We start from the raw sequence: 25,815 nt of genomic DNA, 5'->3' as shown, positions 1-25,815 counted from the left end.
GCACCTTGTTTAGATTTATTGTAAAACGAATTTTCAGCAAGTCGATCGTTTGTGTCCGAGAGCGAAAGCTGCAATAATAGAGAAGTGTTGAATAATTTGCCAATTTTGTATCAATAAAAATGGCATTAGTATCTGGTTAAGTCTGAGCACCGCCCTGGGACCCTCACACCGTCCACATTAACCGGGTAACAGACTCACCACAGACAGGGACACATTCTCAGCCTCGCAAATCCGCGTGAACCATGTCATCAATGCCAATAAATCAGGTTACATGGAGTTTTTGTGTGTGTGATGTAGCCCATAATATGAAGGCACATTCACCTGGTAATAAAAAAATCTCTGATCACAGCCAACTGGCAACATTAACCAAATGATCCCTTTTTATTGAACACAGATTTGTCGAGTTTATACCAATAATTACAGAACTGCTGTAAAATGGGAATGGTTAGAATTGAATAATCTGTAGTTTAATTTTAAAACCCAGGGATAGAAAACATAAACTCAAATATTGCAGAGAGGCTGAACCTTTCTCGCGGACCAGCAGCAAAATAACTTGCTTCCTGAAATTATTGTTCAGAAATAATGTTTTATTCGCGTTAAACTTGACCCGAAGATTTTTATTTTTCACATGTTTTTGAATTGTGCTGGGCGAGGCGACTAGTGTCTGTTTCCAGCAATAGCAGCACATCTGGTGGTTTAAAATGTGCACCGATTCTGCAGCGGAGGGTCGAGATTTAACGACAGGTAAGGTCAGGATCCGCTCTCAGGGGGGGGTTTAAACAGGAGGGGCTGAGACTGGGGGGGTGGTTCTGGGCGGTCGGTGTGAGGATTTCGGAGAGCGGTTTGGGACCGGACCGGACCAGGTCGCATTGCTGGAAAATATTTGAAGCAGAGGGTGAGGACTGGGTTGTGAGATTTAACCGTGATGGGGAACAGGGCGATGGGCTGCAGTCTGGGGGAGCTTCGCAGAGGTTGCAGATTTCGAGGTTGTAATTGTGTTTAAAATTGTCTTGCACCAGCTCGGGTGTTGCTGTGACTGAGTGTTCTGCAGGAGACTCTTTATCTGCTCCATTACCTCGTGTCACATTTACCCCATCGAATGATGGTCAAAGCTTTGCTTAGAATAAAACGAGCTGAGTGAGTTTTCCCCTCTTAGTGTCGCAGTTAAATCCTTCTCATCGCTCAAGAACCCTGACGTTTTACAGCAGAATTGTAAAATGATCTGGAATGTTCTTCAAATGTCACGCCACTGAGTGTCAGCAACAAACTGGGAGGAATTGGGAAGAGGCAGAGTTACTGGTTACTAGTTAGTGTTCTCACCATCTGCTCAGTCTTTAACCCCTGTGTGTATTATATGGTGTGTTGTGTAATATAGTGTCTGTTAATCTGCTTAAATATAAAGCTATTCTAATACAATAAAACTGGAATTTTAAAGAGTATGTTTATGTAAGTGAGTATTAGACGAAGGGTTAGATACAGAGTAAAGCTCCCTCTACACTGTCCCATCAAACACTCCCAGGGCAGGTACAGGGTTAGATACAGAGTAAAGCTCCCTCTACACTGTCCCATCAAACACTCCCAGGGTCAGGTACAGGGTTAGATACAGAGTAAAGCTCCCTCTACACTGTCCCATCAAACACTCCCAGGTGGTGCTGCAGTGGTTGAAGCTGGTAGAAGAAAAATTGGGACTTAACATTAAAACACCCCTGTCTGATCTCCATTTACTGCCCCCTCCAATAGCCGGGTCTGTCATTGAGGATGGGGAGATCCCTTACTCAGCAGGTTAGTCCAGCAGCCGTGAGCTTCCTTGGTATTGGGGAAGTGGCAGTATCATTTTAACAGTTGTGTCAAGCTGTGGAGATGCCAGTGTCAGTACTGATGAGCCGGGGGAGGGTCCCAGGAATTCAGGCTTACGTGGCCATTCTTCTCATGTGCCTTACCCATGAATGTCAGTGGGCTATTCAACTTGGGGATCTTCACAACCCAGTCTGAGCTGATCCCATGCTCGGCTGCACATTTTCTCGCAGAAGCCATTGTACAATTCGTGATCCTGGTTGATTTATTTTTTGCTCCCACTCTCTAACATTGAGGCCAATTATAGCAACACTACTCCCTATCACAACACAACAACTTGCATTTATATAGCACCTTTAACATAGTTAAATGTCCCAAGACACTTCACAGGAGCGTAAGCAGACAAAATTTGACACCAAGCCCCGAAATATTAACAGGTGACCAATTGCTTGGTCAAAGAGGTAGGTTTTAAGGAGTGTGTTAAAGGATGGGAGATAGAGGTGGAGAATTCCAGAACTTGGGGCCTAGATAGTTGACAACACAGCCACCAATGGAGGGGCGATTAAAATAGGGGTTGCTCAAGAGGCCAGATTTGGAGGATGCAAGGTCGGAGGCCGGCCAGAAGAGCTGTCTAAAGGTAATGCGGTCATGGTGAGAGTTTCAGCAGCAGATGAGCTGAGACGGGCGATGTTACAGTGTTGGAATCACCGGTCAAAATCAACTCTTGCAGCACAGACTGGGTTGCACCCAGGACTTCATGGTCTGAATTGCTCAATTCTACACTAGGCAGGGTACAGCTGAATCATCAGACCCCCTCTGGCTATGTCAGCTTGCTATCTTGGATGCTCATAAGCTGCAGCACATTACAAAATGATGGGTTAGGTAGAGCTTTTACTTTTTACAAAATAATATATTTGAGAACTTGTGTTGTTTCATAGAGAAATTGGTGAATGTTCATTATTTACAAACTGATAGTCATTAACCCACCTCCTTCTCCAACAGTTGGGAGTGTTCCATCTCCTTCTACGAGTATGGGGAGCTCAGTGCAGTCGTTTAGGCCACTGTTCAATGACTACGGACCTCCATCTATGGGTTATTTGCAGGTACAGTTAATATTTGCATCACATGTATAGGGTACAGTAGCATCATGAGTAGGCACTGGATCAGCAATCAATTGGTGATTGGTTCAAATCCCAAATAGTGAAATTGAATTGATTGAAATCCAGAAATTTGTGAGCTGTTACCAGAAGAAAATGACCATAAAGCTGGCGGGTTGTAGTGAGAATCTAACTGGTTCTCTAATACTCTGCCACACCCTCTCTGGCTTGTATGTAACTCTAGCTACTCCACATTATGTGATTGATTCTTAACGTCCTCTGGAATAGTCTAGCAAGGAGTGATCCGCACTCAAGTCTCAAGTCCCTGAGGTCAGAGCAACTTGGCAGACATTTTATTGGACAGCACACGAGTGATACAAACAAACAATACTCACCAGCAGGAGACTCATCGGAGGCTCGGAACGTCACTGAAGCAGGCTGGTCCGTATGTGGAGATCGCCTGAGCTAAAGGTTTCATACTACAGTTATACCTTTTCTTGTAACACACCTACTTGTCTGCAGCTGTCACATGACTTGTTTGTGTGAAACTGAGGCCCAAATTCTTGTCTGTACTTCTGAAGGCTGCTGAATCCAGCACTCCTTACCTTGCTATACTGAACTCTTCCATCAGTACTTTTCAATATAATATTGTATTTAATTGCCTAACTCTGGCATTTTTAAAATTTGTTCATGGGATGTGGGCGTCGCTGGCGAGGCCGGCATTTATTGCCCATCCTTAATTGCCCTCGAGAAGGTGGTGGTGAGCCGCCTTCTTCAATCATCTCTTCACATTGTTCATTTTATGGTTATCTAAACCTAATTCTAAGATTATCTAACACTCATTCTAGCCCTACCTATCACTTAATTTAATTATAAACAATTTTACAACACCAAGTTATAGTCCAGCAATTTTATTTTAAATTCACAAGCTTTCGGAGGCTTCCTCCTTCGTCAGGTAAATGTTCAGGAGCTCCTTGAAGCCTACGCATTTATACATCACAGAACAATACATGGTGTTTACAGACTGCCCCTGCAACTGCCCGTTGCCAAGGCAATCACCGTGTTCAGACAGAGAGGTGTCACCTGCAGAACCCCCGAATACACATTCAACAAAAAAACAAACAGGAAAAAAAAACAGAGAGAGGCAGAAACATCCGGAAGGCAGAGAAAGCCAGCAAATGACCCATTATATTAAAAACAGATAACATTTGTTCGCTGGTGGGGTAACGTGTAGCGTGACATGAACCCAAGATCCCGGTTGAGGCCGTCCTCATGGGTGCGGAACTTGGCTATCAATTTCTGCTCGACGATTTTGCGTTGTCGTGTGTCTCGAAGGCCGCCTTGGAGTACGCTTACCCGAAGGTCGGTGGATGAATGTCCATGACTGCTGAAGTGTTCCCCGACTGGGAGGGAACCCTCCTGTTTGGCGATTGTTGCGCGGTGTCCGTTCATCCGTTGTCGCAGCGTCTGCATGGTCTCGCCAATGTACCATGCTCTGGGGCATCCTTTCCTGCAACGTATGAGGTAGACAACGTTGGCCGAGTCACAGGAGTATGAACCATGCACCTGGTGGGTGGTGTCATCTCGTGTGATGGTGGTATCTGTGTCGATGATCTGGCATGTCTTGCAGAGGTTACCGTGGCAGGGTTGTGTGGTGTCGTGGACGCTGTTCTCTTGAAAGCTAGGTAAGTTGCTGCGAATGATGGTCTGTTTGAGGTTGGGTGGCTGTTTAAAGGCGAGTAGTGGAGGTGTGGGGATGGCCATAGCGAGGTGTTTGTCCTCATTGATGACATGTTGAAGGCTGCGGAGAACATGGCGTAGTTTCTCCGCTCCGGGGAAGTACTGGACGACAAAGGGTACTCTGTTGGTTGCGTCCCGTGTTGGTCTCCTGAGGAGGTCTATGCGATTTTTTGCTGTGGCCCGTCGGAACTGTCGATCGATGAGTCGAGCGTCATATCCCGTTCTTACTAGGGCGTCTTTCAGCGTCTGTAGGTGTCCATCGCGTTCCTCCTCGTCTGAGCAGACCCTGTGTATTCGCAGGGCCTGTCCATAGGGGATGGCCTCTTTGACGTGGTTAGGGTGGAAGCTGGAAAAGTGGAGCATCGTGAGGTTGTCCGTGGGCTTGCGGTAGAGTGAGGTGCTGAGGTGCCCGTCTTTGATGGAGATTCGTGTGTCCAAGAAAGAAACTGATTCTGAGGAGTAGTCCATGGTGAGCTTGATGGTGGGATGGAACTTGTTGATGTTATCGTGTAGTCTCTTTAGTGATTCCTTGCCGTGGGTCCATAGAAAGAAAATGTCGTCGATGTATCTGGTGTATAGTGTTGGTTGGAGGTCTTGTGCAGTGAAGAAGTCCTGCTCGAACTTGTGCATGAAAATGTTGGCGTATTGGGGTGCGAATTTGGTCCCCATGGCTGTTCCGTGTGTTTGGGTAAAGAACTGGTTATTGAAGGTGAAGACATTGTGATCCAGGATGAAGCGGATGAGTTGTCGGATGGCTTCCGGAGATTGGCTGTTGTTGGTGTTGAGTATTGATGCTGTCGCAGCGATGCCGTCATCGTGGGGGATACTGGTGTATAGTGCCGAGACGTCCATCGTGGTGAGAAGTGTTCCTGGTTCAACTGGTCCGTGGGTACTGAGTTTTTGTAGGAAGTCTGTAGTGTCGCGACAGAAGCTGGGGGTTCCCTGTACGATGGGTTTCAGGATGCCCTCGATGTATCCAGAGAGGTTCTCACACAGGGTTCCGTTGCCTGATACGATGGGACGTCCGGGTGTGTTGGCTTTGTGTATCTTTGGGAGGCAGTAGAAGTCTCCCACGCGGGGATCACGTGGGATGAGAGTGCGTAGGATGCTTTGAAGGTCTGGATCGAAGGTCTTGATCAGTTTGTTGAGCTGGTGGGTGTGTTCTTTGGTCGGATCTGCGGGTAACCGTCTGTAGTGTTCCTGGTTGTCCAGTTGTCGGTATGCTTCTTTGCAATAGTCTGTTCTGTTCTGTATGACTATGGCTCCTCCTTTGTCCGCTGGTTTGATGACGATGTTGCGGTTGGTCTTGAGAGCGTTGATGGCGTTGCGTTGTGCTCGGGTGATATTCTGGACTGTCTTCTGAGTGCGGCTGATGAAGCTGGAAAAGTATGTCCTCAGCTGGACATGTATGCTCAAGCTGTCAGGAAATGCGTCAATGCCAGATTCATCAGCCGCACTCAGAAGACAGTCCAGAATATCACCCGAGCACAACGCAACGCCATCAACGCTCTCAAGACCAACCGCAACATCGTCATCAAACCAGCGGACAAAGGAGGAGCCATAGTCATACAGAACAGAACAGACTATTGCAAAGAAGCATACCGACAACTGGACAACCAGGAACACTACAGACGGTTACCCGCAGATCCGACCAAAGAACACACCCACCAGCTCAACAAACTGATCAAGACCTTCGATCCAGACCTTCAAAGCATCCTACGCACTCTCATCCCACGTGATCCCCGCGTGGGAGACTTCTACTGCCTCCCAAAGATACACAAAGCCAACACACCCGGACGTCCCATCGTATCAGGCAACGGAACCCTGTGTGAGAACCTCTCTGGATACATCGAGGGCATCCTGAAACCCATCGTACAGGGAACCCCCAGCTTCTGTCGCGACACTACAGACTTCCTACAAAAACTCAGTACCCACGGACCAGTTGAACCAGGAACACTTCTCACCACGATGGACGTCTCGGCACTATACACCAGTATCCCCCACGATGACGGCATCGCTGCGACAGCATCAATACTCAACACCAACAACAGCCAATTTCCGGAAGCCATCCTACAACTCATCCGCTTCATCCTGGATCACAATGTCTTCACCTTCGATAACCAGTTCTTTACCCAAACACACGGAACAGCCATGGGGACCAAATTCGCACCCCAATACGCCAACATTTTCATGCACAAGTTCGAGCAGGACTTCTTCACTGCACAAGACCTCCAACCAACACTATACACCAGATACATCGACGACATTTTCTTTCTATGGACCCACGGCAAGGAATCACTAAAGAGACTACACGATAACATCAACAAGTTCCATCCCACCATCAAGCTCACCATGGACTACTCCTCAGAATCAGTTTCTTTCTTGGACACACGAATCTCCATCAAAGACGGGCACCTCAGCACCTCACTCTACCGCAAGCCCACGGACAACCTCACGATGCTCCACTTTTCCAGCTTCCACCCTAACCACGTCAAAGAGGCCATCCCCTATGGACAGGCCCTGCGAATACACAGGGTCTGCCCAGACGAGGAGGAACGCGATGGACACCTACAGACGCTGAAAGACGCCCTAGTAAGAACGGGATATGACGCTCGACTCATCGATCGACAGTTCCGACGGGCCACAGCAAAAAATCGCATAGACCTCCTCAGGAGACCAACACGGGACGCAACCAACAGAGTACCCTTTGTCGTCCAGTACTTCCCCGGAGCGGAGAAACTACGCCATGTTCTCCGCAGCCTTCAACATGTCATCAATGAGGACAAACACCTCGCTATGGCCATCCCCACACCTCCACCACTCGCCTTTAAACAGCCACCCAACCTCAAACAGACCATCATTCGCAGCAAATTACCTAGCTTTCAAGAGAACAGCGTCCACGACACCACACAACCCTGCCACGGTAACCTCTGCAAGACATGCCAGATCATCGACACAGATACCACCATCACACGAGAGGACACCACCCACCAGGTGCATGGTTCATACTCCTGTGACTCGGCCAACGTTGTCTACCTCATACGTTGCAGGAAAGGATGCCCCAGAGCATGGTACATTGGCGAGACCATGCAGACGCTGCGACAACGGATGAACGGACACCGCGCAACAATCGCCAAACAGGAGGGTTCCCTCCCAGTCGGGGAACACTTCAGCAGTCATGGACATTCATCCACCGACCTTCGGGTAAGCGTACTCCAAGGCGGCCTTCGAGACACACGACAACGCAAAATCGTCGAGCAGAAATTGATAGCCAAGTTCCGCACCCATGAGGACGGCCTCAACCGGGATCTTGGGTTCATGTCACGCTACACGTTACCCCACCAGCGAACAAATGTTATCTGTTTTTAATATAATGGGTCATTTGCTGGCTTTCTCTGCCTTCCGGATGTTTCTGCCTCTCTCTGGTTTTTTTTTCCTGTTTGTTTTTTTGTTGAATGTGTATTCGGGGGTTCTGCAGGTGACACCTCTCTGTCTGAACACGGTGATTGCCTTGGCAACGGGCAGTTGCAGGGGCAGTCTGTAAACACCATGTATTGTTCTGTGATGTATAAATGCGTAGGCTTCAAGGAGCTCCTGAACATTTACCTGAGGAAGGAGGAAGCCTCCGAAAGCTTGTGAATTTAAAATAAAATTGCTGGACTATAACTTGGTGTTGTAAAATTGTTTACAATTGTCAACCCCAGTCCATCACCGGCATCTCCACATCTTAATTTAATTAAACTTGGCTACCCTTTACACCAGCTGTGCTTGTTTATCTCTATCTCCGTGTCAACCATTCTTTGTGCTGCATTGCATGTACACACTTTGTTCCTTCACATTATATGCTAACTATCCCATCTTGCTGTCTACTTATGCCAAGCCATTGTACGCGATCATGGTACATGATCCTACATATCCCATCACCAGCTTCTCTGGACTATCTGGCAGCTTTCAATGTTATTTCTTCTAATGCGAGTGATTCCAATTTCACAACTAGGGACAGGCAATAAATGCAGCCTTGCCGACATCTTGAGAACTTGGAACAGGAGGAGGCCATTCAGCCCCTTGAGCCTGTTCTGCCATTCAGTTAGATCTTGGCTGATCTGTATCATAACTCCATTTACCTGCCTTTGTTCCATATCCCTTAATACCCTTACCCAACAAAAATCTATCAGTCTCGGTTGTAAAATTTTCAATTGACCCTCCCCCGCCAGCTTCAACAGCTTTTTGGGGGAGAGAGTTCCAGATTTCCACTCCCCTTTGTGTGAAGAAGTGCTTCCTGACATCACCCCTGAACGGCCTGGCTCTAATTTTAAGGTTATTCCCCCTTGTTCTGGACTCCTCCCCCCCACCAGAGGAAATAGTTTCTCTCTATCTACCCTATCAAATCCTTTAATCATAAATACCTCAATTAGATCACCCCTTAATTTTCTATACTCCAGGGAATACAAACCTAGTCTATGCAACCTGTCCTCATAATTTAACCCTTTAGCCCCCTTTTATAGAATAGAATGATACAGCACAGAAGGAGGCCATCTGTGCCTGTTCCAGCTCATTGAAAGAGCTATCCAATTAGTCCCACTCTCCCTGCTCTTTCCCCATGGCCCTGCAATTTATTTCCTCTTCAAGTATTTATCCAATTCCCTTTTGAAAGTTATTATTGAATCTGCTTCCACCGCCCTTTCAGGCAGCGCATTCCAGATCAGAACAACTCACTGCGTTTAAAAAAAAAAAATTCTCCTCATCTCGTCTGCGGCTCTTAGATTTCAATTATCTTAAATCTGTGTCCTCTGGTTACCGACCCTTCTGCCACTGGAAACAGTTTCTCCTTATTTACTCTATCAAAACCCTTCATGATTTTGAACACCTCTATTAAATCTCCCCTTAACCTTCTCTGCTGTAAGGAAAACAACCCCAGCTTTTCCAGTCTCTCCACATGACTTTAGCAGAATAAATATTTTTTTAAAAACTTCCAAACAGAAGGCCACCTCAGTAGCTATTTGCTGATGTTGAATATTTGTTTAGTTTGTCACTTTTTAGAGAGAATAACAGTTGACGAGGCTGCAACTCAGGAGGGTAAGTGGTTTATAAATGTCTTCCAGACCTCGAGTTGCAGCCTTGAACACGATTTTTATTATGATTTGTAACATAGGTTTCCAGATTTTACTGTTTGGGTTTTATCGGTGGTGAATTTTGCCGGGCGGCTTCATGTCTTGTCCTACGTCCTTTGTTTTTAAACTTATAAAATCAGCAGACACAATAAACTGATAGCAAGCGTACGCCGCAACTGAATGGTGCTTCCACACAGCTGAGGTGCTCAGGAACGATGTATCTCCTGGGAGTTCCCTCCCTCCAGGAAAAAAAAAGTGCTGTGTTAAGAGTTGGATCTAAAGAATTGCTCCAGAATATAAATTATCTACAAAACGAAACAAGTACTGCTGGAAATGTTGTTTTGGTAATTGGAAACTGCATGTGTTCGGTGCCTTGGGACATTTTACTGTATTAAAGGTGCTATATCTTTGCAGGGCTATGGAGGAAAATCAGGGCCATGGGACTAATTGGATAGCTCTTTCAAAGCACAGTCACAATGGGCCGAATGGTCACCTCCTGTGTCCTATGATTCTATGATGTAAATGTCACTGCTATCTCTGGTACTCAATATTCAGTGTTAATTGTGCATTTCCTGGCTTGTAATTCTTTATTTTCTGTTAGGGAATGAGCAGTAGTCAGGTGCCACAGAGTAAATATGCAGAGTTGCTCGCTATAATCGAAGAACTGGGGAAAGATATCAGACCAACATATGCTGGAAGTAAAAGTGCGATGGAACGCCTGAAACGAGGTATATAACATATCAACACTGCGCTTTCTTAGTGTTTGTAATCGCATGCCGTATTGTTTCTGATTGATCAATTACTTAACAGATTCTACAATTTGTTTAATAGATTGTAGAATCACAGAAGTGTAAGCACAGAATTGGGCCATTACACTGGGTACAGTAGTGTAGTGGTTATGCTACTGGGCTAGTAATCCAGTGGCCTGGACTAATAATCCAGAGAATGTGAGTTCAAATCCCACCACAGCAGTTTGAGACTTTGAATTCACAATTAAAAATTTTTTAAAAATCTGGAAATAAAAAGTCGGTTTAAAAATGACCATAATGCTGTTGGATTGTCGTTAAAAACCCAACTGGTTCACTAATGTTCTTCAGGGAAGGAAACCAGCCGTCCTTACTCGGTCTGGGCCTATATGTGACTCCAGTCCCACACCAACATGTTTGACTCTTAACTGCCCTCTGAAGTGACCGAGCGAGACACTCCATCACCAGTGGTTCAAAAAGACCCACCAGCTCCTCTACCTCAGGGCAACTAGGGATGCTTGCAGTAAATGCTGGCCTGGCCAGCAATGCCCACATCCTGAGAATGAGTTTTTAAAACTTCAGCACATCATGGCAGCGTTGGTGCTTTCTGCAGACTGGAGCGAGCTACTCTTAAACCCATTTTCCTGCTCTCTTCAAACCCTTTGATGTTTTTCTTCATGCGATTGACTTCGCTTCAATAATTCCTTCTGGCATTATATTCCTTGCTTTAACAACTCTTTCCCTCAATTTAAAAAAAAATATCTCTTCCCCCGCCCCCCCCTTCATACGTCCTTGCACTGATCCCAATTCTGTATCCTCTTGTTACCAATTCACTGACCCAGTGGAAATTATTTCCTATTTACCCGATCAGACGCTTTCATAATTTTGAACAATTCAAGGTTGCAGGACATTCTGTCTAAAATCTGTTAAATGAGATGTGCTGTACTGAATGGTGCCAGTTTGTGCTATGATACAGTGCAAGGTCTGTGAATTCTGTGCTGAGTTGACTGATCTCAGCTGGCCCTGGATGGCAGTTGAGGTGTTACATTTGGCCTTGTGTTAGGGACAGAATGAATCCACTATGATTGCCTCTTCTGAACACTGTCCAGTGACTTCTGCTGGAAATGATATAGAGGAAGAGTTGTGTGAGGACCAGAGGGTTTGATCCTGTTCCCATGGTCAACACTTGCTGCCTAAACTGACACATGAAGATTGTTGTCCTGGGAGGGAGAGAGGAGCGAGCTGTTAGTGACCCATTTATGTGTCAGGAGATGAGAGAAGAAAAGTAGGGAGGCAAAAATGGGTGAATGCTGCTGTTTAGTTCTTAGGACCAATCGATTTTAGTTTCTGAACTCCTAAGTAGGCTAAATACTTGTCTTTCTCTTTATATTTAGGAATTATTCATGCTAGAGGATTGGTGCGGGAATGTCTAGCTGAAACTGAACGCAATGCAAGATCATAGCTTTAGCATTGTTTTGAGGTTATAATGGACTTCCAAGAAGATTGGCAAAACTTTTGAGCAGTTTATTTCTGGAGAAGTGTTACTACTTTTTGTAACATTCTTTTTGACCACAGTGTTTTCTGTAAGTTTAGGTATTTATCATTTTTTGCATTTGAGCCAAAAGAAAAAGGTGATGTATGTTTTACCCCAGGAGATACTCGAAGAAAACTTTGGCATCTGACTTCTCAATCCAACGTTCCTTCTTCACAACTGACAATCGACTCATTGTTGCAAAGGCCAAGTTTGAACAAACACACAGCCTGCCGGAAACGACATGTCTCGTGGTTGTGTTTAACATTGCCAGGCCAATCGGTGTGTGAGTTTATTGGAAGCAAGGTACGGGGATGCGATTGGGGGGAAAAATAAATATTTTTGCACACTTCAGAAGAAACTGGAGGATTGGATCTGCCTGGAACTTTTCAGTACAGGATTTAGTTTCCATGGAATTATAATTTACATTTTGCTACTGTACAGAAGGTAAACTGGCATCTTTGTATTTATTTCTTGATGTAATAAAGCTTATTTTCATTACTTTTTTCTGCTCCTGACTTGAAAAAATTGCAGGTCTCTTATTTTAATAGTCCAAGGTCACCCCAGGTGTTCTGGTTAAATGGGTGCTGAGTTTAGTGCGGTGTTCCATTCATGCTGATTTCACCTGAGAATATTAAAAAAACTCAGCCCATTGTGCCTGTGCCAAGTCTTTGAAAGAGCTATCCAATTAGTCCCACTCCCCCTTCTCTTTCTCCATAGCCCTACAAATTTTCCTTCTCAAGTATTTATCCAATTCCCTTTTGAAAGTTACTATTGAATCTGCTTCCACCGCCCTTTCAGGCAGAGCATTCCAGATCATCATAACTTGCTGCATTAAAAAAATTCTCTTCATCTCTCCCCTGGTTCTTTTGCCGATTATCTTAAACCTCTGTCTTCTGATTACTGACCCTCCTGCCACTGGAAACGGTTTCTCCCTATCAAAACCCTTCATAATTTTGAACATCTCTATTAAATCTCTCCTTAGCCTTCTCTGCTCTAAAGAGAACAATTCCAGCTTCTCCAGTCTCTCTGCATAACTGAAGTCCCTCATCCCTGATATCATTCTGGTATATCTCTTCTGCACCTTCTCTAAGACCATCACATCTTTCCTTAAAGTGCGGTGCCCAGAATTGAACACAATACTCCAGCTGAGGTCTAACCAGTGTTTTATAAAGGTTTAGCATAACTTCTTTGCTTTTGTACTTTGTGCAACTAAAATGATTTCTTTTCATCTCCCATCCCTGCCAAAACAAAATTTTTCTGATTTTTAATCCTGTGCTATTTCCTGTCAACTTGGCTGTAAGCAGCACCCTGAGTCAGAAAATTAGGGGTTCAAGCCCCACTCCAGAGCTTGAGCACTAAATCTAGGCTAATGCTTCAGTGCAATACCAAGAATGGTGTAGGAAGAGTCCTTCAGTTGAGATGTTAAACCCAGGCTTTGCTTGCCTGTTCCACTGGTTTAGGACAGATTTAACCCATGCACTTTTTTGAAGAGCGAGGAGTTCTCGCTGTGTTCTGGTCAATATTCCACCCTTAATTACCACTACCAAATTCTGGTCATTCTTCTCGTGACTGTGGGATTTTATCATATATAAGTGGCAGGGGGTTGGGAACCTGAGCAGGGAGAGAGAGGAAAGCGTAACAGGAAGGGACAGAAGGTATGGAGTAATAGGTAAAGTGTTAAAAAAGGAAAAAGCAGGAACTAAGCGTCACAAAACAGATTTGAAAGTTCTTTATCTGAATGCACGTAGCATTCGTAATAAAATGGACGAGTTAACGGCACAAATAACTACGTATGGGTATGATCTTGTGGCCATTACAGAAACATGGCTGCAGGGTGACAACGACTGGGAATTAAATATGCCAGGGTATTTAACAATCAGGAAGGACAGGCAGGAAGGAAGGGGAGGTGGGGTGGCTATGTTAATAAAGGAAGGAATCACTGTAATACAGAGAAATGATATTGGGACAAAGCATCAAGATAATGAAACAGTTTGGGTGGAGATAAGGAATAATAAGGGAAAAAAAACATTAGTGGGCGTAGTATATAGGCCTCCTAATAGTTGCAACTCTGCTGGAAGAAGTATTAATCAGGAGAGAGTCGGGGCATGTAATAAGGGAACAGCCATAATTATGGGGGATTTTAATTATCATATTAACTGGACAAATCAAATTGGGCAGAGCAGCCTTGAGGACGAGTTCATTGAGTGCATCAGGGATGGATTTCTTGAGCAGTATGTAACTGATCCTACAAGGGGGCAGGCAACCTTGGACCTGGTCCTGTGTAATGAGTCAGGATTAATTAATAATGTCCTAGTTAAGGATCCCCTTGGAACGAGCGACCACAACATGGTTGAATTCCATATCCAATTAGAGGGTGAGAAGGTTGATTCTCAAACAAGCGTACTGAGCTTGAATAAAGGAGACTATGATGGTATGAGAGCGGAATTGATTAAAGTGGACTGGGAAAATAGATTAAAGGGTAAGACGGTACATGAGCAGTGGTGTTCATTTAGGGAGTTATTTTACAACTTTCAAAATAAATATATTCCACTGAGGAAAAAAGGGTGTAAAAGAAATGACAGCCATCCGTGGCTAAGTAAAGAAATCAAGGATAGTATCCGACTAAAAACAAGGACATATAAGGTAGCCAAACTTAGTGGGAGGATAGAAGATTGGGAATTCTTCAAAAGACAGCAAAAAGTAACTAAAGGATTGATTAAGAAAGGGAAGTTAGATTATGAAAAGAAATTAGCAAAAAATATAAAAACAGATAGCAAGAGTTTCTATAGTTATATAGAAAGAAAAAGGGTGGCTAAGGCAAACATAGGTCCCTTAGAGGATGAGACCGGGAAATTAATGGTGGGAAACATGGAGTTGGCAAAAATGCTGAACAAATATTTTGTTTCAGTCTTTACAGTAGAGGACACTAAGAATATCCCAACACTGGACAAACAGGGGACTCTCGGGGGGGAGGAGCTAAATACGATTAAAATCACTCAGGAGATGGTACTCAGTAAAATAATGGGACTCAAGGCGGATAAATCCCCTGGACCTGATGGCTTCCATCCTAGGGTCTTGAGGGAAGTGGCAGTAGGGATTGTGGATGCTTTGGTGATAGTTTTCCAAAATTCCCTGGACTCAGGAGAGGTCCCGGCAGATTGGAAAACTGCTAATGTAACACCGTTATTTAAAAAGGGTAGTAGGCAGAAGGCTGGAAATTATAGGCCAGTTAGCTTAACATCTGTGGTGGGTAAAATTTTGGAGTCTATTATTAAGGAGACAGTAACGGAACATTTAGATAAGCATAATTTAATAGGACAAAGTCAGCATGGCTTTATGAAGGGGAAGTCATGTCTGACAAATTTGCTTGAGTTCTTCGAGGATATAACGTACAGGGTGGATAAAGGGGAACCAGTGGACATAGTGTATTTAGACTTCCAGAAGGCATTCGACAAGGTGCCACATAAAAGATTATTACTTAAGATAAAAAATCACGGGATTGGGGGTAATATTCTGGCATGGGTGGAGGATTGGTTATCGAACAGGAAGCAGAGAGTTGGGATAAATGGTTCATTTTCGGACTGGCAACCAGTAACCAGTGGTGTTCCACAGGGGTCGGTGCTGGGTCCCCAACTCTTTACAATCTATATTAACGATTTGGAGGAGGGGACCAAGTGCAACATATCAAAATTTGCAGATGATACAAAGATGGGAGGGAAAGTAGAGAGTGAGGAGGACATAAAAAACCTGCAAGGGGATATAGACAGGCTGGGTGAGTGGGCGGAGATTTGGCAGATGCAATATAATATTGGAAAATGTGAGGTTATGCACTTTGGCAGGAAAAATCAGAGAGCAAGTTATTTTCTTAATGGCGAGAGACTGGAAAGTACTGCAGTACAAAGGGATCTGGGGGTCCTAGTGCAAGAAAATCAAAAAGTTGGTATGCAGGTGCAGCAGGTGATCAAGAAAGCCAACGGAATGTTGGCTTTTATTGCTAGGGGGATAGAATATAAAAACAAGGAGGTATTGCTGCAGTTATATAAGGTATTGGTGAGACCGCACCTGGAATACTGCATACAGTTTTGGTGTCCATACTTAAGAAAAGACATACTTGCTCTCGAGGCAGTACAAAGAAGGTTCACTCGGTTAATCCCGGGGATGAGGGGGCAGACATATGAGGAGAGGTTGAGTAGATTGGGACTCTACTCATTGGAGTTCAGAAGAATGAGAGGCGATCTTATTGAAACATATAAGATTGTGAAGGGTCTTGATCGGGTGGATGCAGTAAGGATGTTCCCAAAGATGGGTGAAACTAGAACTAGGGGGCATAATCTTAGAATAAGGGGCTGCTCTTTCAAAACTGAGATGAGGAGAAACTTCTTCACTCAGAGGGTGGTAGGTCTGTGGAATTTGCTGCCCCAGGAAGCTGTGGAAGCTACATCATTAGATAAATTTAAAACAGAAATAGACAGTTTCCTAGAAGTAAAGGGAATTAGGGGTTATGGGGAGCGGGCAGGAAATTGGACATGAAGCTGAGTTCGGATCGGTCAATGCCCTGTGGGTGGCGGAGAGGGCCCAGGGGCTATGTGGCCGGGTCCTGCTCCGACTTCTTGTGTTCTTTAGATTTGTGGTTGGGATCAGATCAGCCATGATCTTATTGAATGGCGGAGCAGGCTCGAGGGGCCGATTGGCCTACTCCTGCTCCAATTTCTTATGTTCTTATAAATATAATCCAGCCAATTACCGCCCCATCAGTCCACTCTAAATCATCAGCAAAGTGATGGAAGGTGTCGTCGACAGTGCTATCAAGAGCCACTTACTCACCAATAACCTGCTCACCAATGCTCAGTTTGGGTTCCGCCAGGACCACTCAGCTTCAGACCTCCAAATATGGACAAAAGAACTGAATTCCAGAGGTGAGGTGAGAGTGACTGCCCTTGACATCAGGGCAGCATTTGACCGAGTTTCGTACCAAGGAGCCCGAGTAAAATTGAAATCAATGGGAATCAGGGGAAGACTCTCCAGTGGCTGGAGTTGTACCTAGCACAAAGTAAGATGGTAGTGATTGTTGGAGGCCAATCATCTCAGCCCCAGGACATTGCTGCAGGAGTTCCTCAGGGCAGTGTCCTAGGCCCAACCATCTTCAGCTGCTTCATCAATGACCTTCCCTCCATCATAAGGTCAGAAATGGGGATGTTTGCTGATGGTTGCACAGTGTTCAGTTCTATTCGCAACCCTTTAGATAATGAAGCAGTCCGTGCCCGCATGCAGCAAGACCTGGACAACGTCTAGGCTTGGGCTGATAAGTGGCAAGTAACATTTGTGCCAGACAAGTGCCAGGTAATCACCATCTCCAACAAGAGAGTCTAACCACCTCCCCTTGACATTCAACGGCATTACCATCGCTGAATTCCCTCATCATCAACATCCTGGGGAGTCACCATTGACCAGAAACTTAACTGGACCATAAATACTGTGGCTACAAGAGCAGGTCAGAGGCTGGGTATTCTGCGACGAGTGACTCACCTCCTGACTCCCCAAAGCCTTTCCACCATCTACAAGGCACAAGTCAGGAGTGTGATGGAATACTCTCCACTTGCCTGGATGAGTGCAGCTCCAACAACACTCAAGAAGCTCAAAACCATCCAGGTCACAGCAGCCCACTTGATTGGCACCCCATCCACCACCCTAAACATTCACTCCCTTCACCACTGGCGCACCGTGGCTGCAGTATGTACCATCCACAGGATGCACTGCAAGAACTCACCAAGGCTTCTTCGACAGCACCTCCCAAACCCATGACCTCTACCACCTAGAAGGACAAGGGCAGCAGGCACATGGAAACAACACCACCTGCACGTTCCCCTCCAAGTCACACACCAGCCTGACTTGGGAATATATCGGCCGTTCCTTCATTGGCGCGGGGTCAAAATCCTGGAACTCCCTAACAGCACTGTGGGAGAATCCTCACCACACGGACAGCAGCGGTTCAAGAAGGCGGCTCACCATCACCTTCTCAAGGGCAATTAGTGATGGGCAATAAATGCTGGCCTTGCCAGCGACGCCCACATCCCATGAATGAATAAAAAAAAGATAGTCAGCAATAAATCTAATAGGGTTTTCAGGAGAAACTTCTTTACCCTGAGAATGTGGAACTGACTACCACATGGATTAGTTGAGGCAAATAGCTAGATAAACACATGAGGGAGAAAGGAATAGGATATGCTGACAGGGTTAGATGAAGAGGGGTGGGAGGAGTCTCGTGTGGACCATAAAAGCCGACAAAGACCAGTTGGGCTGAATGGCCTGTTTCTGAGCTGTGGACTCTTAATTCTATGTAATAATGGCTGCCACATTTATCTATAGAACCAGTCGCTGCACTTCAAAGTAATCAATTGTATGCAAAGCGCTTTCAGGTGTTTCTGGGAGACACGATGAGATGGTTTACAAATACAAGTTGCAAAAAGTAATTTGCATTTTATTTTGGTGCCTGGAAACCTTTCAGTTAATTTGGACTAATCTAACGCATGCAATGATCAACCATACCGATCACATTAATTGAAACATAGTGTTTAATATTTGCAGTTTTACAAATATATTTAATCAGATGTGGTAATGTATTATATAAATGGAAGTTTTATTGTTAGTTTTACAAACCTATTTAATCCTTTTGACATCAGAGAGAATATATCGATTTGAAAGCTGTTACTAGCAGGAGTGTCACTAATGAGCTGTGCACAAAAATTGCTTTTTAACATTTGATTTTGCTTACATGGATCCACGATGAAAAACCGGCCAATTCATCTCATGATTGTGGGATTTTACTGTGTACAATGGCTGCCACATTTGTGTACATAACAAGTCACTGCACTTCAAAGTAAATCATTTCTAGTAAGTGAACAATGCAATCTTTTACATCAATCAGCTCATTCTAACTTAGGACACAATACAATTTAATCGCTGAGGTAAGCAGGAAAGACCGTCTGCGTATGAGTTGGGCATCAGCTTATCAACCGTACACAGATTCAAGTCCTAGTTTGCCTGCTTGAAGCAGTCAGTCACAGCTGTGATCGGAAGGCAGCCTTTAATACTGACTGAATGTGGTTGTTAGGTTTATCATTGTGGAAATTAAGTTGTGGAAATATAATGTTCTGTTCCTAATCAATTAGTTAGTAACAAACTGCTGTGGAAGAGAGACTGGGTGGCACAGTGGGTCAGAGAATTGGGTTTAAATCTAGCTTAAACTGATAGTCTGAATGTCTCCTTTGTATTCAATCCATATGGTCTTATGTGAAATGAATTAGGCATTCTCAATCCAGTTCCAATAGGATAGCATTTAGCTGCCCCTAACTTGGCACTATTTAACACTAAACTGACATTCTCTTACATAAAGGCTGTGATGAAAATGAGAAAAAGTCACATGGGTAACACTGAAGCATATTATTAGACTAATTAGAAGGAGCTTTTCTCTGACTAATTCTGCTATACCTGGGCTGGAACTGCTTAATGCTGACAATGTGTCCCAGCACTTCTATTGACCAGCATAAAAATTCACACTTTAAAATGGAGAAAAACTGCCGTGGGTTCCTTAGCCTCTAAAATGTAACACATTCCTGCATCACTATTTTATACCAGCAAACCTACTATGCAAATCACAAAGAGGTGGATGTCTTGCATTCTGTGAACAGCTCCCTTAGTTTTCTCATCGATAACCATCCAGTACCTCACAGGAGATCAGTGCCTGTAGCCTCAGTCAATGCATGTTTAAAACTGCAAGGAACATGGACAAAAGAAGTCTATGTTCACGACACAGGTGCTCAATAGTTTTGCTGGCATTTATGAATGTGTGTACGTTCACGAGACGCTGGCAGCTATAGTTTGAAACTATAAAAATATGGGTGAACACATGGCAACAGAAACTGGGAAAATGAAAAGGAAAATGGAGGCAGATCAGACACCACCTCAAATATTAGGTCACCTTCATCCCCAGAATGTCAAAATGTTGACTCCGAGTCATCCTTAAAGTACCACATTTATCATGTTTACAAACAAAAGTCAAAAATAAAGTCCAATCTTATTTGGTTGCCAAGCTTCAGCGTACTGATATCTAATTTTAAGCAGTTTGTGTTTTTACAGCACTAGCTGATTTCCTGTGGTGTTGGTCACAAAAAATAAAAGCGAAGTAAAATTTGTCTTCCTGTAACTGTGTCGCTATATATCTCCTTTTCTCTTGTCTTGTTTTCTTTCTGTCTCAACATTCTTTCCCTCTTTCTCACATTTTCTCTATTGTCTCCTTTTTAGTGAACCTGAAACGCTTAAGCTGACTGATTTTTTTTTAATGACCGCATATAAGCAAAAAAGAAAATTCTATTTGTTGCCGATCTTGTGCTGAGGTGCTTCAAGTACAGATTAAGATGAGATTGGAAGTATTCTGGATGTATCAAAACACACATACTCCTTCCCAGCCTCAACTTGGCAGGCGAGATCTCCATCAAGATGGAAGTGCGCAAGATTATCTCGGCTGTAGTGGTTATCTCCCTCTCTATTAGTTTTGATTCGTAAATGTATGTATAACAGATCAGTCAGCTAGTACAAAAAAAAATGCAATTCAACTAGCGTAACTATTTTTAGGTGAGTATTTATTGTAAACTATAATGGGTCCACTTTAGGTTTTTTCCCACAATTTTAGTGTTGACATCCTAAAATTGTAGCAGTGACTTTTTCCAATTTTTATCTCCTGAATGTGGCAATTCACACTGGCATACGGTTGCACAGTCCCTCTGCTACCTAATACAATCCACACTAGCGTACGGTTGCACAGGCCCTCTGCTACCTTATACAATTCACACTGGCATACGGTTGCACAGTCCCTCTGCTACCTAATACAATCCACACTAGCGTACGGTTGCACAGGCCCTCTGCTACCTTATACAATTCACACTGGCATACGGTTGCACAGGCCCTCTGCTACCTAATACAATCCACACTGGCGTACGGTTGCACAGGCCCTCTGCTACCTAATACAATCCACACTGGCGTACGGTTGCACAGGCCCTCTGCTACCTTATACAATTCACACTGGCATACGGTTGCACAGGCCCTCTGCTACCTAATACAATTCACACTGGCATACGGTTGCACAGGCCCTCTGCTACCTAATACAATTCACACTGGCGTACGGTTGCACAGGCCCTCTGCTACCTAATACAATCCACACTGGCGTACGGTTGCACAGGCCCTCTGCTACCTTATACAATCCACACTGGCGTACGGTTGCACAGGCCCTCTGCTACCTTATACAATCCACACTGGCGTACGGTTGCACAGGCCCTCTGCTACCTTATACAATCCACACTGGCGTACGGTTGCACAGGCCCTCTGCTACCTTATACAATTCACACTGGCGTACGGTTGCACAGGCCCTCTGCTACCTTATACAATTCACACTGGCGTACGGTTGCACAGGCCCTCTGCTACCTTATACAATTCACACTGGCGTACGGTTGCACAGGCCCTCTGCTACCTAATACAATTCACACTGGCGTACGGTTGCACAGGCCTTCTGCTACCTAATAAAATCCACACTGGTGTAGGGTTGCACAGGCCCTCTGCTACCTAATACAATCCACACTGGCGTACGGTTGCACAGGCCCTCTGCTACCTAATACAAGTGGCTATGCATCATGTGTACACCTGAGCAAGGAGTATCAGCATATATCGTAACTATATCTATGGACTTTCCAGCAAGTTACTGGGGTGCAATCTGCAATGTAAGCCTCCTGGTTTCCACCCCCTGCCATAGCCCAGGACACAGGCCAACTGTAGCAGCTCGATTGCTGCTCCAGTTGATATCAGTTCCACACTACAGCATTGACCCACTGAGTTATCAGGCAAACCAACTGATGCTTGATCCATACGTGAGGGATACAAGGGTAGAGAGGGAGGAAGCTCGTATGGAGTATAAACACTGGCATGGACCGGTTTAGGCCGAATGGCTTGTTTCTGTGCTTTGGATTCTATGTAACATACCCAAACACACGAAACAAGTTAAATAGCCAGTTAATGTGTTTTTGGTGGTGTTGGTTGAAGGATAAAGTTGGCTAGGACCACCCTTGCTTTTTCAAATACTGCCATGAAATCTTTTATGTCCATCTGAACACAAAAGCAGGGCTGTAGTTTAACATCTCATCCAAAAGACAGCTCCTCCAATATTGCAGCACTCCTGGCACTGCACTGAAATATCAGACTGGATCATTTGTTTAAATCCTGGGGTGATACTTGAAGCTACAACCTTCTAACTCATAGGTGAAGATGCAAAGGTGAAACTGTTTATGCTTTAAATCTACATCTTAAATATAAATTTATTACATTTCCAAACCTAGCCAACACATTAAGGTAAGTTTTCACTTAAATATACAACATAGATCTTGTGCACAGTCTTAGACACTAGGCTTCAAATATATTGTTTATTATTGGTTAAGTAGATGCTATGGTTTGCACTCTGCCTTTGCTTACACTGAAGAAAAGTCATTCCACAAATGACCAAGTTACTTTTTCAGTTCAGTGTCATCAGAAGATTCCTTTAAAATGTCTTTAAATTGTCTTTTTCTTTCTAAATTCTCTTTTGCTTTTCTTTTCTTCTCTTGTTTTTTCCACTGCTGTTCTTGTTTTTGCTTCACAATTTCACTCTTTGCTCCTTTGTAATGGACATCGAGTTTTTCTTGCAAAATTGCTCTGGCTATTTTTCTGTTTTGATCTACTGATCTGGTTTGATGGCACTGAAAAGGAAATGCATACAATGACTTAATACGTAGAGTAGAAAGCCTATTTATTTACTGTTTAAAAATATTTGAACTTACAACAATAAGAAGCATGCTACTTCATTACCAGCGTTTATGTTACCCTGAATCCATTTTACAAACAGTTACCTTCACTACAATCCCAGATGGAACATGCTTGAGCACAACGCAGTTACTGGTTTTATTGGTTGCCTGACCTCCAGGTCCACTTCCTCGAACAAACTGTTCGTCTAATTCATCTTCAACCACAATGTACAGGTCTAGAAAGCCCTTTTTCCCAGCAATAGGCAACAATGAAGAAGAACGTTTGAAACCCAGAAACTGCTTTGTCGAATTGCTTGAATTCCATTGCCGCACAGAAAGTGCCTGTGCTCTTGTTAATGACAGTAAGAAATTGTATAAAATGGAGGAAGTCATTGGGTTTTGATGGCAGTTTTCTGAAAAAAAACAAAATCATGTTAGTGAACAATGCAGGGAAGCAGAGCCTGAAATGCCGTCTATTATCTCTCTGGTATGGTCAATGCCCCTTTTGTCAGTTCCTGTAACATTCTATTGGATGTAGTTCAAGTGTGATCGGCTTGATCATTTGTCCTGGAATCACTGCCTGCTAACTGCAGAAGCAAAAATCACTTCCATCTTTGCTTGGTTCTCAGCTATTCTTCCAGCATTGTTTCCTACAAAATACCTTGTTCTTAAATGTTTCTTGCCTCAAGCCTACACCAACTGCTGACACAAAATTCTAACCATAAGGCCATCCATTCCTTCAAAAAAAAACTCTCAAATGATTGGTCCTACTGGAGAAATACAAGTTAATGTACAACAAAAAGCTAACAGCAGCTTACTTTGAAGAAATTTACTCACCTTAAATTCCTGTGGTAAATACTTTCCTGCAGATAAGGACATCCCTCTAATATTTTACTGTTATTGAGATCTCTGGCTTTATTCTTGCAATCTCTGTTATTGTATTAGCAGCAAATGCCTGCTATTTCCACAATCTGCTCCCATTGCTTCCTGGCGCTCTCTAGAGTGGTCACTTTCTTGTCCAAACTCTCTCCTTCTCAACCATGCGTTATTCTCCCTCTTCACTTTCTGTTCTCTCGTCATAAGCTGTCAGTTTCTATTATACCACGAAAAACATTGCTCCCATTTATTGCCGCTACAGTATTATTTTTATACACCATTAAATCTATTGTACTGGTTACATTTGGACTAGCCTGCAAAAAACTCAAGACTAGTGGATTAGCTGTGCTCCAGGTTTGCTAGCCAAAGAAATCCACATGGAATGTGATCTCTACTTTAAAATGAGCAATCACCAAAATATCAGTGTATACACTTATTTATATTAGAAATTGAAAAAAGTATGTTTTAGTTTGGATTAGCTCAGTAGCCAGACTGAGATGCAAAACCTGCTCCAGGCACATTTTCTACCTGCTCCATTGTAAAACATAATTGTACACAACTCATTGCACTACGAGACCAATCTTTATAAAGCATATAGAAAGCACAGGGAAAGCCTGGCTTATCTGTAGGGAAGTGGATGTCAGTATTATCAAATTCCATCTTCAATCATTGGCTTATTAAAAGTTTACCTAGTTAAATGTCTGTTACACACAAAGTGCCCTCCTGAAAGTGGTAACTCATGGTGGGATACGGTTCCATGGCTCAGTACCTCAACCAAATAAGTTCTTCATTTTGAAATCTGTGCAGTGATGGTGAGACACAAACACATTGCAGCTTTTATTTTAATGGACCATCTTTTCTTAATTCCACTTGTCATTGTTAGTAGGCTACACTACTGGAGCAAGAGGGCACAGTCCAGCCTGACTGAGCCACATATGCACTTTCCAGCCGGGAATGCTCTCGAGACGGAACACTTGCCTTTTTCCTCTCCCTCCCTGGCAATGAGGCCAACTGTAGCATATCTAGTACATGCTGTAAAAATAGAAATTGCTGGGGCAACCTAGTGTTAGCCTTATTTGATTAACTTAAAAAAAATCTGTGGAATGAACAGTGAAGTTAATGTTTCAGGTGTAGACCCTTCATTAGAATTGAAAAAAATTAACAGTACAAAGGGAAAGGGGAGGAAAACTAAAACACACGGGAGAGGGGAAGTACAGGGAGAATGAACTGTAATGTAAAAAGACTTGCATTTATATAGCGCCTTTCACAACTCAGGACGTTCCAAAGTGCTTTATATCCAATTAAGTACTTTTTGAAGTGTAGTCACTGTTGTGATGTCGGAAATGCAGCAGCCACTTTGCACACAGCAAGATCCCACAAACAGCAATGTGATAATGACCAGATAATCTGTTTTAGTAATGTTGGTTGAGGGATAAATATTGGCCAGGTCCGAAAAGATGATGAGATAATTCACAGTGAAACATGGAATTTTGTCACAAGATCAAGACACTGCTTGCAGGTGACATCAAGACAAGTATCACCAAAGCCACAGGTCTGTCACTTTGACAGATAAAATGGATGGGGACTGTGGAATTCAGTCCTCAAAACACCAGTGAAAATGCCAGTATCCCAAGTAATTTGAAGAAGTCAGTCACCGTAAGCCGAAGGCCTGAAAAAGGACGACGTCGCCTTTAAGTACAGCGCAGCTCCGCAAAATTAACCATCGTCGTTTCTTCTGCTGTATCGTCGCTTCGGAGTTCACATCGAGATTAGAGCCGAGTACAGAACAGGAGGGTTACTGTTCGCTCAGCGACCGTAGAGAGGAGAGGCAGCGGCTTGGAGCCCGACGCCCCGAAATGGGGCCCGCCGGAAAGCGCGGGCATGCGCACGCGCACGGGCACGGGCCAACCCAGGCAGCCAATCGGCTTCTGAGGAACGTTTTACCGTTGGCGGCTCGAGAAGGTTGAAAAACAAACGGCCGCGCGCGCCCGGGATTCGAAATCTAACGGCCGGCGGGCGGGCGGCCTTCTAGATATACAATTACTTGGTTTAAAAGTCGCCCCTGGCATCCGTTTTGTTTGACGTGTTTACTGC

General features: G+C 44.1%; 2 protein-coding genes across 6 annotated transcripts; one reads left to right on the top strand and one right to left on the bottom strand.

Moving 5' to 3' along the window:
• The first annotated feature begins 516 nt into the window (after window positions 1-516).
• On the top strand, window positions 517-12,520 carry LOC137342417 (cyclin-dependent kinase 2-associated protein 1). 2 transcript variants are annotated; one of them, XM_068006340.1, is made up of 4 exons: window positions 517-744; window positions 2,797-2,897; window positions 10,344-10,470; window positions 12,141-12,520. In XM_068006340.1, exons 1-4 carry the CDS (start codon window positions 702-704, stop codon window positions 12,353-12,355), a joined length of 486 nt encoding a protein of 161 aa, XP_067862441.1. In that variant the 5' UTR covers window positions 517-701; the 3' UTR covers window positions 12,356-12,520. The 2 variants fall into 2 exon arrangements, with proteins under 2 accessions (XP_067862441.1, XP_067862442.1); XM_068006341.1 differs by having other exon boundaries at window positions 11,883-12,233.
• Window positions 12,521-20,644: 8,124 nt separating this feature from the next.
• On the bottom strand, window positions 20,645-25,798 carry mtrfr (mitochondrial translation release factor in rescue). 4 transcript variants are annotated; one of them, XM_068006223.1, is made up of 4 exons: window positions 25,377-25,798; window positions 24,411-24,520; window positions 22,951-23,258; window positions 20,645-22,800 (listed from the first exon to the last, which is right to left on the bottom strand). In XM_068006223.1, exons 3-4 carry the CDS (start codon window positions 23,236-23,238, stop codon window positions 22,570-22,572), a joined length of 519 nt encoding a protein of 172 aa, XP_067862324.1. In that variant the 5' UTR covers window positions 23,239-23,258; window positions 24,411-24,520; window positions 25,377-25,798; the 3' UTR covers window positions 20,645-22,569. The 4 variants fall into 4 exon arrangements, with proteins under 4 accessions (XP_067862324.1, XP_067862327.1, XP_067862326.1 ...); XM_068006226.1 differs by lacking the exon at window positions 25,377-25,798 and adding an exon at window positions 24,970-25,370; XM_068006225.1 differs by lacking the exon at window positions 24,411-24,520 and having other exon boundaries at window positions 25,377-25,797.
• Window positions 25,799-25,815: the final 17 nt, after the last annotated feature.

This window comes from Heptranchias perlo, chromosome 25, assembly GCF_035084215.1.
Source record: "Heptranchias perlo isolate sHepPer1 chromosome 25, sHepPer1.hap1, whole genome shotgun sequence".
Classification (NCBI taxonomy): Eukaryota; Metazoa; Chordata; class Chondrichthyes; order Hexanchiformes; family Hexanchidae; genus Heptranchias; species Heptranchias perlo.
This window is presented reverse-complemented; position numbering and strand designations above follow the sequence as displayed.

Coding starts and splice junctions, on each gene's coding strand:
- LOC137342417 (XM_068006340.1), top strand. CDS start 702: ATGTGCACCGATTCTGCAGCGGAGGGTCGAGATTTAACGACAG. Junction 2,898..10,343: donor CATCTATGGGTTATTTGCAG/GTACAGTTAATA, acceptor ATTTTCTGTTAG/GGAATGAGCAGTAGTCAGGT. Junction 10,471..12,140: donor GATGGAACGCCTGAAACGAG/GTATATAACATA, acceptor GTTTTACCCCAG/GAGATACTCGAAGAAAACTT.
- mtrfr (XM_068006223.1), bottom strand. CDS start 23,238: ATGACTTCCTCCATTTTATACAATTTCTTACTGTCATTAACAAGAGCA. Junction 22,801..22,950: donor CATCTGGGATTGTAGTGAAG/GTAACTGTTTGT, acceptor TTTCCTTTTCAG/TGCCATCAAACCAGATCAGT.